The sequence below is a fragment of the Colletotrichum tamarilloi genome, assembly GCF_030869305.1.
Source record: "Colletotrichum tamarilloi strain Tom-12 chromosome Unknown Scaffold_22.1, whole genome shotgun sequence".
In the NCBI taxonomy this organism is placed as follows: domain Eukaryota; kingdom Fungi; phylum Ascomycota; class Sordariomycetes; order Glomerellales; family Glomerellaceae; genus Colletotrichum; species Colletotrichum tamarilloi.
Window position 1 is genome coordinate 236,591 of NW_026849405.1, and position 15,967 is coordinate 252,557.

Here is a 15,967-nt window from a genome sequence, read left to right on the forward strand (position 1 = left end):
GACGACTGAATTTTGGACAGGCAAACCCCCCGCGACCTCGATACCGCTAGTCTCCTGCAGCGTCTCGAGAATGTCACTGATGAACTGATGGGTCGCAAGAGGCCCACCGCCAATCCCTGTACCTACTCCGCCTCTTCCCGGGCGTCCTCACTTCACCTCTGTTTACCACGTCCAACACGACCGGGAACAATCGTCACCGCCGACGACAGACACTGGGGCTGAAGACTTCGCCGAGCGCATCCTGAGGAATGCCCACGATGCTAGCTGCCGATAGACTCGATACTTCCCATATCGAAATCAAGCAGGCTGGCAAGGCTGGCTTCGGTTTGACACCTATGACTGGAATTCGTCGTGTCTCACCTGCGCTTGACGGATTCCACGGATGCCAGCCAAAAGTCAAGCGTAAAGAGCGAAGAGCAAAGAGGCACAAAGGGTCAGAAACAAGTCCGAACCAGCTGTGACTGTCACTGACAAACAAGCGCCCCACCCGCCACCCGGATAGGCAGACCGTAGCGGCCAGGAAACAACCCCAACTTGAGTCCTCGTCCACTCAACACGCACTCAGACTTAGAGGCCTCAAGCAATGCAGTCGGCAGCGAACATGAGAATCGCCACCTCCAGAGCCTCTTGGTTAATCTTTGCCCCGTCCGAATCGCTCGCTTGCTAATCCCGTCGCCCCCATACAAAGCTTTTCTCAACCTCATCCCAAGTCGCCACGATGCCTTCCTTTCGACTTGGCCGGCGAGTTGTTGAATGTCGCCGGCCACTCCTCAATCCTCACCCAACATAACACGGCCAAACACTAAAGTGCGGAGAAGGACCGGCGAGACCGGGGTGGCAGGTGAAATGAGCCGACGTCATCCCAAAGGCCACTGCACCCCCAACCTCTCCCGAACCCTGATTTTACGAACCACCGCCCGAGGCAGACAGACAAACAGGCAGTTTACCAATACTTCAGCCAAAGACGAGAAAAATCATACGGATCCCAGTTCGGCGTCTCCAGACAGACAACCAACTCATTGAAAAAGTTGTCTTCAGCATGATCAGAAGAATGCGAACCTCCGTATTCTCTTCCGAAGCGACGCTTTCGTCAGGCGAGGAATGAAGCGATGGCGACATCGGTCTTTGCTCGCTCGTCGCTCGGGCCTTATCGCGACATCTGTTCACGCGCTTTCCTTCCAAGGGGCCAAAAGGCGACGTTTCGCCCACACGAGCGAGACACACCTACACACCCCGCGCCCAGCACCGCCCCCGTCAATACCTGGGAGACAATGGTACAACTACAACCCGACCACGTTGGATGCACTTTTCTTCTGCAGCACAAACACCACCACCATAAGCATCCTTGCCCCTCCAGCCACTCTTCTCATTGGTTTGGGCGAAATCGAACCAGACGCCTAAGGGTGTTGTCCCCCATCCCCATTTGCTGCGATAAGGCCCTTCTTCCCCTCATTGACCCTGCTTTAAGCCCGCAGAGGTTCGTTCCCCAGACTGACTAGATCACGTTGCTCTAATCTAGTATGGTTCACCACGTTGTGGGCTGCACGCCGAGGCTTGCATTCTGTCTCATCTGACCCTCATATTTCCCTGCCTTGTCTCATTGACCTCTCAAGATATCCGTACCGGCGTACATGCATCTCACTTGGGACAAAAGCTTCACATCTGGGACACGGGCTGGACAAAGTGCATAGTAACTCATTGTATGAAGGGCGCGAAACAAACAATCTCGATATATCGATTTTGACCCAAGTTAACTACAACAGCGTAAAATGCCGATATCGGCCAATTGTGCCTCTCCAGTTCTCTGTGTGAAGGTTTTTTTCTTTTTTTGCAGAAGGGCCCTTCCAACGCCCAAAAATTCCAATGCATATCATAATCGTCTATGCTTGCTGTGCTCTGTCATTTGCATGTCGTGCCGGCATGATCGTCTCCATGAACGTCCCTGGCGCATGTCGCGTCTCTCTTTGCCGCAGCGCAGCCCTTCTCGCCTGCGCTCGACTCCAGACCACCAACCCCGTTAAGCTTCGAGTCATACATTCGTAATTTGAATCATGATAAAAGGTCGTAACACATCGCGATGAATCGTCGTGGTGGGGAGGTGACCAGCCGAAAAGAAGTGAAGTGAAGAGGTGGGGTAGAGATCTTGTGGTGTGTGTGTGTGTGTGTGGTGTCTCGTTCAACGCCGTCGCTGTGACTCGAAATAACAAAAGAGATGCCAAGAAAATTTGCCCACCCAGGGGCTTTTCAAAAAAAAAATCATAATCTCAAGAAGGAAAAGTAAATGGCAGCAATAATAATAGCACAGTAGAGGACAATCAGTTGGCGCGGATAACGAGCTTTGACAAGAACTTGTTCGACAAGCAGTCAAAGTCGTTGCGGTCAAAGCTGGCGTCGGGGCGAGTACGCAAGTATGCCTCTGTTTGGACTATTAGTGGTCTGCAGATACAATGGCCAGAATGAGTGAAACTTACCGTGCTTGATGACATGCTGACGGACTTCGGTCATGGCCTCGCAGACAGCGACGTTGTTGTTCAGGAGGTGGCCGTGCTTGGCGGTGTCCCAGTCCATAAAGGCAGGGAGCTTCTGGGAGATGGCGTGGAAGAGGCCAACAATGACACCGACAGGAGTGGTCTCCATGTCATTGCAGAACTTGTTGACGGCGGCCGGGTCGGGAACACGGTAGTGGCAGTCGAACTGCATCTCCTCCCAAACAGCGAGGAGAATGGAAGCCAGCATGAAGATGGTGGGCCAGTTCTTGAGACGCTCACCGCTGTAGACACTGGAGTACAGGGCAGACAGCTCCTCGAGAATCTCCTTCTGGAGCTCACGCCACATGTCGGCCATGGCACATTTGATCTGGAAGTTGATCATGACGGGGGCAACGGTCTTGCCGTAGTACTTGGAGTCCTCATCATCAATCTGGCCATCAAGCTGAACATCCTCGCCTTGGCTCTCGACCATGGTGATGTGCAGGGTGAGGTTGTAGGCAAGGACGAGCTTCAGAGCCTTACGGATGACGGGCATACGCTCCTTGACGTAGTAGCGGTGAGCAGTCTTGAGGATCTCGGTGATGAAGGGAGTGCCCTCGAAGTGATCCTCGATGAAATCCTCAAAGCCTCCATCAATGTGCTTGTCAAGATAGTCGGACAGAGCCTCAACGGAAACGCCCTTGGCACCGACATCGAGTCTCTCGGTGCGGATGTCAAAGTCGATGGGCTCCTGATCGGTCAAGCAGGACTCAACCCAGTCGACCTGGAAGCAGCTCTCATCGGCCACGTAGACCTCGCGGACGTAGACGGGGAGGGCAAAGCCGTAGCCGTGAGTGATCCACATGACGGTCTCGTTCTGAGCGAAGCCCTTGACATTGTAGACCGAGACACCACGTCCAAGGTGGCGCTCATAGTCGGCCTTCCAGTCCTTCATGAAGTAGCCGATATCCTTGATGTCAATACGAGTGCAAGGAACCTGCCACAGGCGGGCGTGAGACGGCTGGCAACCAGCACAAGGCTCACCCTTGTCACAGGTCTTCTTCAAGAACTTGCAACGCAGGCAGGCACGAAGCTTTCTAATCTCACTGGCCTGCTTGCGCTGCTCGGGCAGGAGAGGACCCTTTCTGCGGCCAACCTTCTTGACCTCAGTGCCATCCTTCTTGCCGGTTGAAGTCCGGCGAATGACGGCCTTGGTAGCCTTGCCGGTGACGGGGCTGCGCCTCTGGCCCGAGTTTCTCCGGGCGGTGGTGAGAATTGGGGGAGACGTGGCGCCGGAGCCGCTGGCGGGAGTTGGCCGGGTCGGAGTGGTCGTCTTGATGGGCATGGGAGCAACAGCAGCTGCAGGGCTGACTGTGTCGTGGTTGTGAACGTGGGCGTGAGTGTGAGTGTGTGCATGAGCGTGGCTGTGAGTATGAGCGTGGTTGTGGTTGTCTCCGAAGCAATTGCGGTGAGATCCGGCATCGACATATCCATCAGACTCGGGGGAGAAGGGAGAGATGGGGAAGGGAGCAATCTCCTCATAGCTGCCGAGTTCAAATGAATTGGCGCCGTCCGACGAGTCCGAGTTGGTTCTCAAGTGAAGTGTCTGGCTGGGGTTGAAGATTGCCGCATTGGGCTGTGCCTGTTGGAAGTGGTCGAATCCTGCTCCAGAACCTTGCTCAACGACCATTGACCACCCCTCTCCGTTGCCAGTGCTCGGCAGGGACAGGACCTCGAGGAAGGTACCCGTGGGCGAATTGCTGCCGATGCTATGTGACAGACCGTCGATTTGCAACGCTGAGGCAGCGGCTTGAATATCGTGCCAGCTCTCCATTCCCAAGCTCCAATTCATAGCCGGAACAGTGTCGTCCATGGGGGGCATCGTGTTGAAGGCGGATGCGAGTTGAAAGTTTGCGGCCTGCAGCGCCTGGGTCGTGGCGGGGAGAAAGTCGATGGGATTTGTCTGGAAGCCCGGGGCGTATGGGTTGTATGTTACGGGCATGTAGGCGTCGGAGACATATTGGGAGTAATCGGGCAATCCATGAGGGGCCTGTTGTTGCTGATGTTGATGTTGTTGCAAGGCCCAGTCGGTCAATGAGTTGACGGGTTGTTGATATGGTGAATGATGCGAGTGCTGGCTCAAAGGTGAGGAGCTATGTGAAGGCGAGTGGGCTTGTTGGTCCTCGGGAGGACTCGAGGCTGCGACATTGGAGGTCATATCCAAGGGAATGGGCCAGATCCTCTGAGCGGGCATGTTGGTGACGCTCTGGGGGCTGTTCTGGGATGAGGGGATTTGCGAGGCATAGGAAAACCGGTCCCGCTGGTCGAAGGAGGAGAGATCCAAGAGGGCGTCGCCTCCACTCGTATCGAAGTTGACATTCATGTTGGGTAAGATCAGTCGTGGAAAAAGGACCAACAACGGATAGGTGTAAGTCGAGAAAGGGGAGTTTGAGCAGAGATATGGCCTTTTTCCCCAGGACACCGCTCTTTCGTCGGGGTGGTGGTGAAGTGGATGAGGGGAGCAAAAGACCTTCTTCGCAGCGGCGACAAAGGTTTTGGGGGGAAGATGAGGTGGGTAGGAAGAGATTCGGGTGGTGAGAAGGGCGAGAGACTTGGTCGGGGGCCCCAAAAGCGGGCATGCGTGGGTGAAGAGGAACGACGACGAGCCCGCGAAAGAAGCGGTGAGAGATGCAGTTGAACCTCCAGCCCCGGCCAGGAGCAGGAGCCAATGAACGGGGCCACAGCTCCTTCTGCAGCTGCACGAGTGTGGGGCGGAGACGACCGGGGGGTGTCGCTCCAAAGTTGCGCCAGTGGGAAGGAGGTGGGAGGGTTGGGTGGGTGGATTGCACTTGCACACTCGCACTTGCACTGAGGTGGACTGGACTGGACTGGACTGGCAAGAACTGGCAAGAGGATGGGGAGGAAGCTGATACTTTCTGTATGGGAAAGAACTGGACCGACCGGCCCCTACCACCAGTAGGCCATTGGACCCATAATCCATGAAAGTGGGGTGGGCGGCTGCTCACGAGGGCCACTTTGTAACTCGACTCCATCCAATCACTCCAGCCGCCTCCGTGTGGGTGAGACTGTACTTCATCCTCCTCGACACTGTATTTTTGCAGGCGCTGGGCCAAAGGGTTGACGGCTACGTCTGGTGGTCTGGTAAGAAACAGTGGGATGAGCGGGTTGTAACACATGTCGCTAAGGTAAACATCTTTTCTTCCTGGCTGGAGCCTCTCTCTCTCTCCAGCTGCCTCCATCTGCCTCTGGGCTCTGTCTGCCCTTCATCATACCGATTAGGTGCTGCTGGAAACCCTGTCCATGGCGAATGGCTGGAAATCGATATTGGAAAGCGAGACATTGGATGGTTGTAGCTCTGGCCATGTACGTACCTTGAGGGTCGAGTGTCTTCCATTTTTTTGGACGGGACGGGACTTGGAGGCTTGGGGCTGCCATCCATCTTGCCGTCCTCGCACCCACGCCATCTGCCATCCGCCGCAGCCTCCAACGGTACGTACCTATCATGGTATCGCAGCCTCCATCAATCAGTACGTACCGGATCCACCCTGAGAGCGTTAATGGAAACGTTCTTTTCCGCCTTTGGCGACGTCGCTGAACCCGCCCGCCCAACCGCCCTCCGCCTCACCTCACGGCCCTCACCTTACCTCGCTCTAGTCTGCCGTGAAGTGTCTTCCACATTACCTTCACCATGTCCCGCCTACCACCACGTAACGTACCGATCAGCGAATACATACAGAGGTTCCAAAGTCACTTTTCCTCTCAACGCCAAATCATGCCGTCCATTTTCTCTCTCTACTGTGTAGATCTCACGAATCATGAGGCCCGCGTCGGATTCCTTTACTCCCCGTCACTCATTGTGGTTTCTTGCCTCTCTCCTCTCTGTCTACGGCGCAGTCACACACCCACCATCTTTTCTGTCGTCTCTGGCGCTACGGATATCGTGGTCATACCTGACCGAGAGCCCACATTCCAGAGCTCTCCTCGTGCCTGCAGCAAACAGGCCGACGAGGCCATAGTTTAAAACACCAGGTTCCGGATGATGACTTAGTGCCGCCCCAAGGGTCATCTTTCTCTTCGGATGATTCCTCAACAGCGTCAAACGCGACTGACCCCAAGTTGCCTCGAGGCTTTAACCCTGAGTCTTGAGGAACCTGATACCCAGGCAGAGCTCGGGCTCGAGGCTCGACCTAGAACCAGAGCTGGCTGGCCATCGGCACTTGCAACACCCAACCCAAGCAAAGCCAGACAGGCTGCGTCCTCACAAGCAGGCTCGCCTAGCCTCTAGGTGCAACTTGCGGTGCCCCTACAGACCTTGAGCTGCCAGAGACGACCTGGACGGATCTCGCCTCTCGCTTGACGCTGCTGCAGCCGCCACCACCGGCCACCTCTAGCGTCTATCATCAAGCACGTCCGGCATCAGCTATTGATCCCTCCTCCGAAGAAACATAGGACGAGCCTGGACGGCAAACACTGACGGGGTCATCCCAATCAGTCATCAGCCGCGCAAACTTACACTTAGACCTAGCGGGCTGCCCCGAGGCATTCGTCCGTTCCTCGCGACACCACGAGCTACGGAGGCCACGGACGTTGACCGGCTGCTGGCCAAGGCTCCATTGATCAGCATTCGACTGTGCTTCCCGTCCTCACACAATCACAGTGGCATCACCTCACCTGTGACCTGTGTGGCTTGTACGGACACAGTCAATCGTTGATGCGTCTGCGGTGCAACACTCACGACGTGATTCAGGCAGTGGAGGAAGCACCAAAAAGGACAGCGCACCCTGCACAGTGCAACGAGACTTGACAAAGAACGACGCCCACGGCTCCCTCTGACACTCTGGGAAACGATCAGCTCACGGCATTGGATCGGCTGCTGTCAACGGGCAACTCTATCTGCACCTCGCGTCAACGGCACGTTGGCTCTCAATTCAGTCCTCCTATCTGTCTTGTCATCTTCCGCCAGGGCCCCGTTCGCTTCATCGCCCTTCACCCATGAGTGAATTGATCCTCCACCCGGCCAACCGACGATGCTATGGAAATGCCATTGTTGCCGCCTTGTTTCTACAAGCGGCAACGCCGAACAAACAATTCCAAGGTGGAAGCCGCCCACTGGTAGCCTCGGTCGATAAAACTTAATAAGCCCTTGGCCGCGATGAAAACCTGGCTTTCTCGACCCTTACCATGATGCCAAGTCCACAATGGGCTGGGGTAGAGTCAGGGCCACCACTCTCACCACTGACCAGACCCTTCGGAGTTTTCAAGCCGCCCCCTACCACCGCAGTTAGAGCCCCACGAGCCAGGACTAGAGCAGCCATTGATAAGTCGCCTGTTGCGCAAGGTTTCGATCGCAAGTTGCCGCAGATCTGCCATGGTACATTAGCAAACGCAAGGATGAAAATCTTCTCGTACGGGCTCCAGTCGATAACGGATCCAGTGCCCAGACACCTGCAGCTAGCGTGGTACTCTATGCGAGTTGCTTGACGGCGAGAACAGACCATTCGTAGCTGCGACGTCGCTTTTCACGCCTGGATAGGCACTGAGCTGCTAACAACAGTCGGCTCAACAAAACCAAACGAGCTATCGCAGATTCGCACACCAGGCGAAGCCCCTCGTCCGATGGATTGCATCTTCGCTACAGTACAAACCCCGCTACGAACTGCAGATAGACAAAGCCACCATTGGCAATGGCCGGCTTTGCCTGGCCCTGTCGTGCCTGGGGCCCTGGGCTTCTGGCGCAGAACGACCTGATGTTCCCGATGCTCCTCTCCCCCCACAAGCGTGGAGACTACCTGCGTCCGGATTGTCTTCTTGCAGACCCCGCCACTGCCAGGCCCTGAGCCTCGAGGGGCTCTACTGCATTGCTGTTGGCTGTATCGGCATTCCGAGGCACCCAGGTGCCCAGAGCTATTCGTATCTCGGATGGATATCGACTGTCGTCGATGCCGATTGCGTAGGCAAGGCCGGACTACGGTGCGCGATACTGCCATATCCACGGTGGACGGGTCATACGGCACAGTGGAGAATATCTCGCGGGAATAGTTTCTTCCTGGCGGATCGCTGAATCGTGTGCCAATGGTCCGGCGGCCTGCTGTCACGGTTGTTACCCTCCCGGTGGTTGGTTGAATGTCCAACCACAGGCTCACAGTACAAGGTGGATCGTGGAAAGCTGGTGCAAAGACCATTGCGAGGCTTCAGCAGATCTCCCTCCTCTAGCTCGAACAATGAGGGGGGGGCAATGGGTGCACAGCCCTCAATCTGTCAAACGAACCAGTTGCAGATGACGAAACAAGTCGCAGTACAGGGTCCAGGCATGTTCAACGAAGAGCCGAGCTTGACGCGGTACGGCCAGCGGCCAGCGGCGACTTAACACGACGAGTTATTCCCCACCCGTATCACGGATAATGTCTGGAGGTGCGTCGCGATATTGAAAGGTTGTTGCCAACCAAGGTATATCCCGACTCCGAAAGGCATCCCATTATCTCCTGCTTCGACCGACCGATCAACGTCGCAAGCGGGAGTCTCTCTTAGCCTTTCATTGCCGCGAACGCACGTCTCCCCAATTGGCTTTGCCTGCAAATAAGGCACATCAGATCTGCGTCAGTTCCCCGATCGATGTCGCTTGTTCCCAGTACACCCGTTCACGGCCGTGGCCAGACCCTGCACACGCCAATTTCTCTATCAAAAAGACGCCAGACTCCAGGCATCTCAGTCTGTAGTTGGTCCAACATGTCCACTCCGAAAGGCACCGTCTCTGATGGCGAGTTGTGCCACTTGCCTCTTCTCGGATACCTGCATTCATGGCATAACGTCTTGCACATCATCTCGCATACTATACTTCTGACCGTTCATGTTTCTCCAACTATGACCCTCCTCGACGGAATGCCATGACGCCGCCGGACCCTACACGGACCTGACATTTGATGTGTTTCTAGAGAAATCGCGGTGACAAGTGGCATGAAGCATTTATCCGCCGAAGCCGATGTTGTACGAAGCTTTGAGTTCGATACTACGGAGCCGTTTGTCTCGTTTGAGATGCGAACCTCGTGCCAGAGTGAATCAACCACATACCAACATGCCAGCCAAATTCGACCGACACTGAGCGGAGCAGCAGAAGGCCAACGAATTGTCCGGCAGCAATGCGGGCGAGAGTCATTTTCCCCACGATCATTGGTGCAGGTCAAGGGGAACCGGCAAGGGGCTGCTCAGGCACAGTTGTGTCTTCCCGCCATCCCCCATGCCCATTGTACGGCAAAAGAAACCTGCTGCAAGCCATTCCCTGGATTTCGAATGTGCGGTGTGAGATTCTCGTCTGAAAGAAAACGCCTTCGTAGGGCCGTCAACCAATCATGCCGCATCCCATGTTGGCCGTTGGCGGGATTCGTCCGACGACTCTCTATGCCTACTATCTACCTTGCATTACGTGATGCAAGTAATGCTTCTGGACCGTTAGGAGAGACAGGAGGCTAATCGAGACTCGTGGCTGTCACCTCGAAGCATTGGCTCGAAAACAGTTGGTTTGGTACCTGACAATCGACAATTGGCTGATCTGTGTGAACCGTCTCGATTGATTTGGTCGGGACTCAAGTTGATACTTGGTCAAGTCACAGGCGAGACGCAAACCCTCAATTGATTGAAGACGGGGCCAATTGAGGGTCGTTAACCCCTCCTCAACCCCTCCTCCGTCGGACGCGGGGCACGGAACTCTCTCTCAAGCCCTGCCCAACTTACGACTGCAATTCGTCTCTCTGACAACCAACTTGACGGAATCACGATATTGCTAGTTTCGCGGGAACTTGGCGACAGAGATGTCGATGCCAATGCCTGGCATCGAAGGACGTTCCTAGCCGAACCTAGCCCGAGGTCTGATCACTTGATGGCCTCAAAGCTATAACGGCGCCATCCGCCTCTAGTGAGGGTGCTCGGATCTCTCGAGATCTTGACCGCTTGTTACCCCCTCAAGTGGTGTGTGGTCCAAGCTGCGCAGCCACCTCAAAGGGGTTCAAGAATGCCACCATTCCATTCAGAAACGGACCAAAATACCCAGTGTGGTGGGTTTTGTGAAGGCATTTGCAAGGTCTATTCTCCGCGCAGCTGGAATGCTGCTGAAGATAATTTGCATACCTTTCCTTCAGGATTCTTGACACATGAACGTCTGTCTGCTTCCTTGGCCATGCAGGGACGCACAGCGCTGCGCTGGCTCCAATGGTAATCCCAGGCGCTATTGACCGCTCTCTCTCTCTCTCTCTTTCACTATACACTATGCGGAAAAACTTGTATGCCGCAGGTGGTGTGAGTGGGCAGGCTTGTAACTAGTCACACCATCAAGGCAACTATTATTTGCCTGCTCCGTGCTAATTGAAGTGAATTGACTCGAGATTTGTCCGCACTTGTGTGTTGTCATGAAACTGGAAGAAATGGATGTTGCGTCATTCTCATACGGCACTATGCGCTTCCAATTCATTCCAGAGAAAATAAGTCCGAGAGGCCCGGTGATATGACCCAGGCATCCGAGAAATGTCGGTTGGACTTGTGATGAGTCAACCTTGTGAGTGGCAGCCCGGTTGCCCTCGAAGACCTGGAGAGCTCTCGAGGCCGGTGTCCAACATGGCAGAACGACCTGAGCTGTGGGCGTTATGCTCGTGGTCGTACAATGAGTTGAGCATCATGGCTAGCAGGTATACCTGATGCTTCGCCAGTCCAGAGCGTTGACTGCCAATGGATTTCGTGACTTTGATGCTGTTACTCGCAATTAAGTTCCGTCTTCGCCTTTTGAGTAGTTCGCACATTCATTTCCTGTCCGCAGGTCTCATTGTTGTCTTCATCTTGGTTCCAGGTGCCTTTGAAGATGGTCGTGGGAGCATCGGAGGTGGCTCGGCTTGTCAATGTTTGTTTCTATAACATCCCTTGAATCACAGGACCTGGATTCAGCTTGATCCATCATCGTTGTTTCGAAATAGCTACATCATATTTACTTCTCTTCTCGGTCCATCTACAAACTTACCTCGTCCGTCCCTCGAGTCCAGTCGAGGCGGCCGTGTCTGAACTCGAAATTCTCCCGTAAAATTGGACCCGCCGATGTTCTATACACCAAGAGGATATGTAGAATGTGGATGGATTTTTGCGAGAACGACTTCATCCGGCACTTGGCTCAGATGCTATTGCGCTATGAAATCGCTAGATGTCGTGTGTAATTAGACATCGTTGTCGGAGTTGAGGTTTATAGCGAACATAGTTTGTCCCTGGCCCGAGCGGCTGATCGGATGGAGTAGAGTTGCCGCTTTGCAGACGTCTGTTTGGGATATGGGAAACTCTTTTCTTGCATGATGGGTATTTTTTGCCGTGGTATCCGCCGACTGTTCAGTCTGTGAGGGTTGATGCTGCTCGAGATTGGTTCGGTTTGATGGCTGTTGGCCCGTCGTGCTCTGCTTAGTATGGACGGTTTGGAGGGCTTGGCCATGTCGCTATGGCGGCTTTAGCTTTGGTGGTGTGAAGAGCAAGTCTGATTAATTTATTAAGGGTGGAATAGCTCTATTGAGGGTCTTGAGATGGAATGAAACGTAGATTGAGACATGTTTAGTGGTGAGAGTCTGTCACGGGCGATGGATCACCACTTTGGTCCTTTGAATCATGAAGAGACGGCCCTGGATAGTGGCTTGCCAACCCTGGCCACGAATACCCAAGCACACCCTATAGACCAATCATGAGCCAACGAAAATATCCAAGTCATGGGAACAATCATTGACCTCGTCACTGAGAACATAATCGAGTCCCTAGTGAAGTTAGCAGTCAGTCTATCGAAGGTTTCAGCTGTCTCACCTGTCTCTTCCAATTCATCCATACCTAGACGTTCACAACCTTCAATGAATAATCTTTGGATCTGTCAGCATCGATTCATCTACAGCATACACTTCCAATACAAAGCTGGTGATCGCGACTACTCAATGGAGCATGCTGAATATTGGTAGTCTGGACTACCTTAGTTCATCGGCGCAAGCCCGACATTATACCTATACAAGTAGGCAAACCGCACGCCAAACTGGGGATTTTACCAGACATATCATCCCATATCATCTCAGGCTGTACCAATTATCGACCTGGGTGAGCCCCTGATCACATTTCAATGGCCTCCTGAACGGCTCCTAGAGTCCACCATTGAAGCTATGGGTATGATGTTATCTCAGTATTCCATCTGGCGGCTTTTTAAGACGGTTCATCCATCGAACCCAATTGAGGAACTTCGAGCTACACAAGACAGTTACAGTGTCCTATGAAGAATCTGATAATGCCAGTTGATCTAGACCCTGATCAATGAAATACAAAAGCTTCGAACCAGAGTATTGCGAGAGCCAAGTGGCCCCCGCATTATATCCAAAGGCCTGGAGTAAAGCCTAGACTATTTCCAAGCCTTTTATTCACAGTGAGCCCCCTTGAATTGATGTCGCTTTGATGGATTTCTGAAGAGCATTCAGACAAGTGGGTAATGAAATTGGATATGCTGTTTCACACAAGTAGTTCCTGTCTATTTCGATCGCTAAGCTCAGGGGCTTCTGATTTTGGAGGAACCGGTAATTGTGAAACATTCGAAGACAAGCTCACTATCTGAAGTGTCTGCGAACTTTCATTATTTTATGTGTCAGTTCCGAACCTCTACGTTGGAAGTCTCTAGGACGTTTAAGAGCGAGAGGGGAACCGTCGTCTGGACGGCCAACAGATGAATCATTTGCTCTTGTGTAGAGAAGAATCTCGGTATCACTACTTCAAAAAAAAGAGTATATTACGGGTCTCTTGCGTCCGCAGATGCAATTTACCATCATCTCGGCCGAAGTCTTCAAGGGATGTCGTTGAAGATGGACACGGTGATGGGATGTCTGGTGATGAGGGATCCGGGGCTTACTAATAGCGGGAGACGAGAACAGCCAATCAATCTAGACATGCCCCATTTTTATGAACTTCCTCTCTTAGGCGCATTATGGCAAGGAGGAAGAGCCCATCTCATCATCATTACTGCCCAAAGCGAATATCTTTCCAACTAAGACATCTTGTTGGTTTTCAAACATCAGATTCTGAAAACATCGTTGAAACATGGGAGTCTGAGTCTTTCTTGACGTCTCATAAAGCTCACATCCCACAATCTGCCTCTGAGTGAGATGAGACCCCGCATCAAACCTCTCAAGCGCCGTACCAAAGTCACCTTCATCAAGCGCGCAGCAAGTATGGCTGCATCGGCCCAGACCGGGTCGCCGCAACGCTCCGACAGCGACGTGGACGAGGAATTCATCGACGACCTGAGTGATTTGGGAATCGAAGGAATCGAGACGAACAGTACCGTGCCAGAACTTTTCACGGCGTCTCCACCTGTGCGCGATACGCTTCCGACGGCCACTTCATATGCTCAGGATGCTACGGTGCGGGAGTGTGTCCCGTTGCTGGCTGCCACGGACAGCGACATCGATCACAACGCCCACGGAGTGCCCTCACTGCTCCGTGATAACCACATCAAATTTCTCCAGAAGCAGCTCGGAAGGTTCCCGGCCCCGTATGTGGCTGCCGACGCGAGTCGGCCATGGTTCCTGTATTGGTCTCTCAACGCCCTGGCTCTGCTCGGCTACGACACGGCAGTGTACCGGGAAGACCTGATAAAGACAGTGCGTACAATGCAGAACCCTTCCGGTGGCATCGGGGGCGGACACGGACAGGACTCTCACCTTGCCACAACCTACGCCGTTGTTCTCGCCCTTGCCATCGTCGGCGGTGAGGATGCATACGAGGTGATAGATAGGAAAGCCATGTGGAAATGGCTCTGCTCTCTCAAGCAACCCAGTGGCGGGATTCAGATGGCCCTGGGCGGAGAGGTAGATGTCAGGTGGGTTGACACCAGCCCCCCCTCCTCGATTCTCTCTCTCTCTCTCTCTCGGTTTGCGCCATAGTTCTGACAGGTCTCTAGGGGAGCATACTGTGCAGCCGTAATTGTAACCCTACTGAACCTGCCTCTGGACCTCTCAACCGACTCGCCGGCGTGGACGCCTGAGCAGCCCACGCTCTTCACTGGATTGGCTGATTATGTACGCAGATGTAAGTCATACCTTAGCCTGGTTGCCTCGCCGTCGCTCACCAATAGGCCAAACGTTTGAGGGTGGAATATCGGGAAAGCCGGATGGTGAAGCGCATGGAGCCTATGCTTTCTGCGCTTTGGGCTGCCTCTCGATCCTGGACACTCCGCATCGCATCATTCCCAAGTACGTATCCCGCCGCGTTCGTCCACTAAGGGGTTGACATGAAAGCAGCGCATACTGACTGCTTCGTCCGATGACAGGTACCTCGACGTGCCACGACTTATCTCTTGGCTCTCGTCACGGCAGTACGCTCCGGAGGGTGGCTTCAGTGGCCGCACAAATAAGCTCGTCGACGGCTGCTACAGCCATTGGGTCGGTGGGTGTTGGCCCTTGATCGACGCTGTACTGAAAGGCGCAATTGAGCTCGAGGATCAACCGAACGAGGCGAGCTTCACTCCCCATCAGGGCAGTCTTTACAGTCGTGAGGGGCTGATTCGATACATCTTGTGTTGCGGTCAAGACCGGTCCAAACGTGGCGGTCTTCGCGACAAGCCCAGCAGGTGAGATGGCGATGATAATAGAAGCTTCCTGATCTGGATGGCTCGTTGCTGACTCGAGTGATAGGCCGTCGGATGCGTACCACACTTGCTACGTCCTCTCAGGACTGAGCTCTGCGCAGCACCAGTGGGATCTCACATATGTCAACGAAGATGAGACGATCCTATCGGAGCCAAAGTGGGTGGCGTCGCCTTGTGCCGAAGGAACACAGATATTCAACGAGGAGGACCGCGTCGGGACGATCCACCCCGTCTACACCATCCCCCAAGACAGCGTCGACGACATGAAGGCGTACTTTGCGTCGAAACAGGGATTCTAGCCCGCCACCAGGCCGCCTGAAGGCGACCGCCCCCCCTATGTATATATGGAGGAAGAACGTCGAAATCCCGTATCACGTGGTCCGCGCGAAAAGGGGCACTGTGATGGCGGAGACCTTCCGATATGAACTCGGCGATGGGAAACGTGCCATGCATGCTTACTGACGGCCCCAATCATGAGGAAGGGTGGGATCGCGGAGCGAACACGACGGGCCTGCAGCTTCGAGCCCTGGGCGAAGAGATCTCAGACAGGGATCGTATGTGCGAGCTTTTGAACAACTCATCACGGCAATATGGCGGCGGCGCAGGAGACTTCGTGTGGATGTGCATGTTGAAAGCTCCCAAGCTGGGTCTCCCGAAAGGTCGAGTTGCATTTGAAATCCGTGCGCCAGCTGCAGCACGCGAAACGGCATGCAACTTGTTTACTGGGAGGAAGAGGGAGGTGTTATGGCAGCAGGAGGTAATACATTTCGAACAAATGTTTCTGGTCCAGGCCAGAGCAAGCCGGCCGAGCAGGCAGAACCAGTCGGCATCCAGTGTTGCCCTTTGA

At 54.1% G+C, this 15,967-nt stretch overlaps 6 protein-coding genes across 6 annotated transcripts; 3 read left to right on the forward strand and 3 right to left on the reverse strand.

Moving 5' to 3' along the window:
- Positions 1–257: 257 nt before the first annotated feature.
- On the forward strand, positions 258–461 carry CTAM01_07269 (uncharacterized protein; the record flags this gene model as incomplete). Its single annotated transcript, XM_060523292.1, has 1 exon — positions 258–461. One exon carries the CDS (start codon positions 258–260, stop codon positions 459–461), a length of 204 nt encoding a protein of 67 aa, XP_060382030.1.
- A 1,854-nt stretch (positions 462–2,315) lies between these two features.
- Positions 2,316–5,469, reverse strand: CTAM01_07270 (uncharacterized protein; the record flags this gene model as incomplete). The annotated part of the gene is made up of 2 exons (XM_060523293.1): positions 2,316–2,416; positions 2,472–5,469. 2 exons carry the CDS (start codon positions 5,467–5,469, stop codon positions 2,316–2,318), a joined length of 3,099 nt encoding a protein of 1,032 aa, XP_060382031.1.
- Positions 5,470–6,567: 1,098 nt separating this feature from the next.
- CTAM01_07271 (uncharacterized protein) lies at positions 6,568–6,774 on the forward strand (the record flags this gene model as incomplete). The annotated part of the gene is made up of 1 exon (XM_060523294.1): positions 6,568–6,774. One exon carries the CDS (start codon positions 6,568–6,570, stop codon positions 6,772–6,774), a length of 207 nt encoding a protein of 68 aa, XP_060382032.1.
- On the reverse strand, positions 6,619–7,113 carry CTAM01_07272 (uncharacterized protein; the record flags this gene model as incomplete). The annotated part of the gene is made up of 3 exons (XM_060523295.1): positions 6,619–6,676; positions 6,801–6,883; positions 7,003–7,113. 3 exons carry the CDS (start codon positions 7,111–7,113, stop codon positions 6,619–6,621), a joined length of 252 nt encoding a protein of 83 aa, XP_060382033.1.
- Positions 7,114–8,008: 895 nt separating this feature from the next.
- Positions 8,009–8,671, reverse strand: CTAM01_07273 (uncharacterized protein; the record flags this gene model as incomplete). Its single annotated transcript, XM_060523296.1, has 1 exon — positions 8,009–8,671. One exon carries the CDS (start codon positions 8,669–8,671, stop codon positions 8,009–8,011), a length of 663 nt encoding a protein of 220 aa, XP_060382034.1.
- A 4,965-nt stretch (positions 8,672–13,636) lies between these two features.
- Positions 13,637–15,419, forward strand: CTAM01_07274 (prenyltransferase and squalene oxidase; the record flags this gene model as incomplete). The annotated part of the gene is made up of 5 exons (XM_060523297.1): positions 13,637–14,352; positions 14,434–14,561; positions 14,608–14,725; positions 14,803–15,102; positions 15,167–15,419. 5 exons carry the CDS (start codon positions 13,637–13,639, stop codon positions 15,417–15,419), a joined length of 1,515 nt encoding a protein of 504 aa, XP_060382035.1.
- Positions 15,420–15,967: the final 548 nt, after the last annotated feature.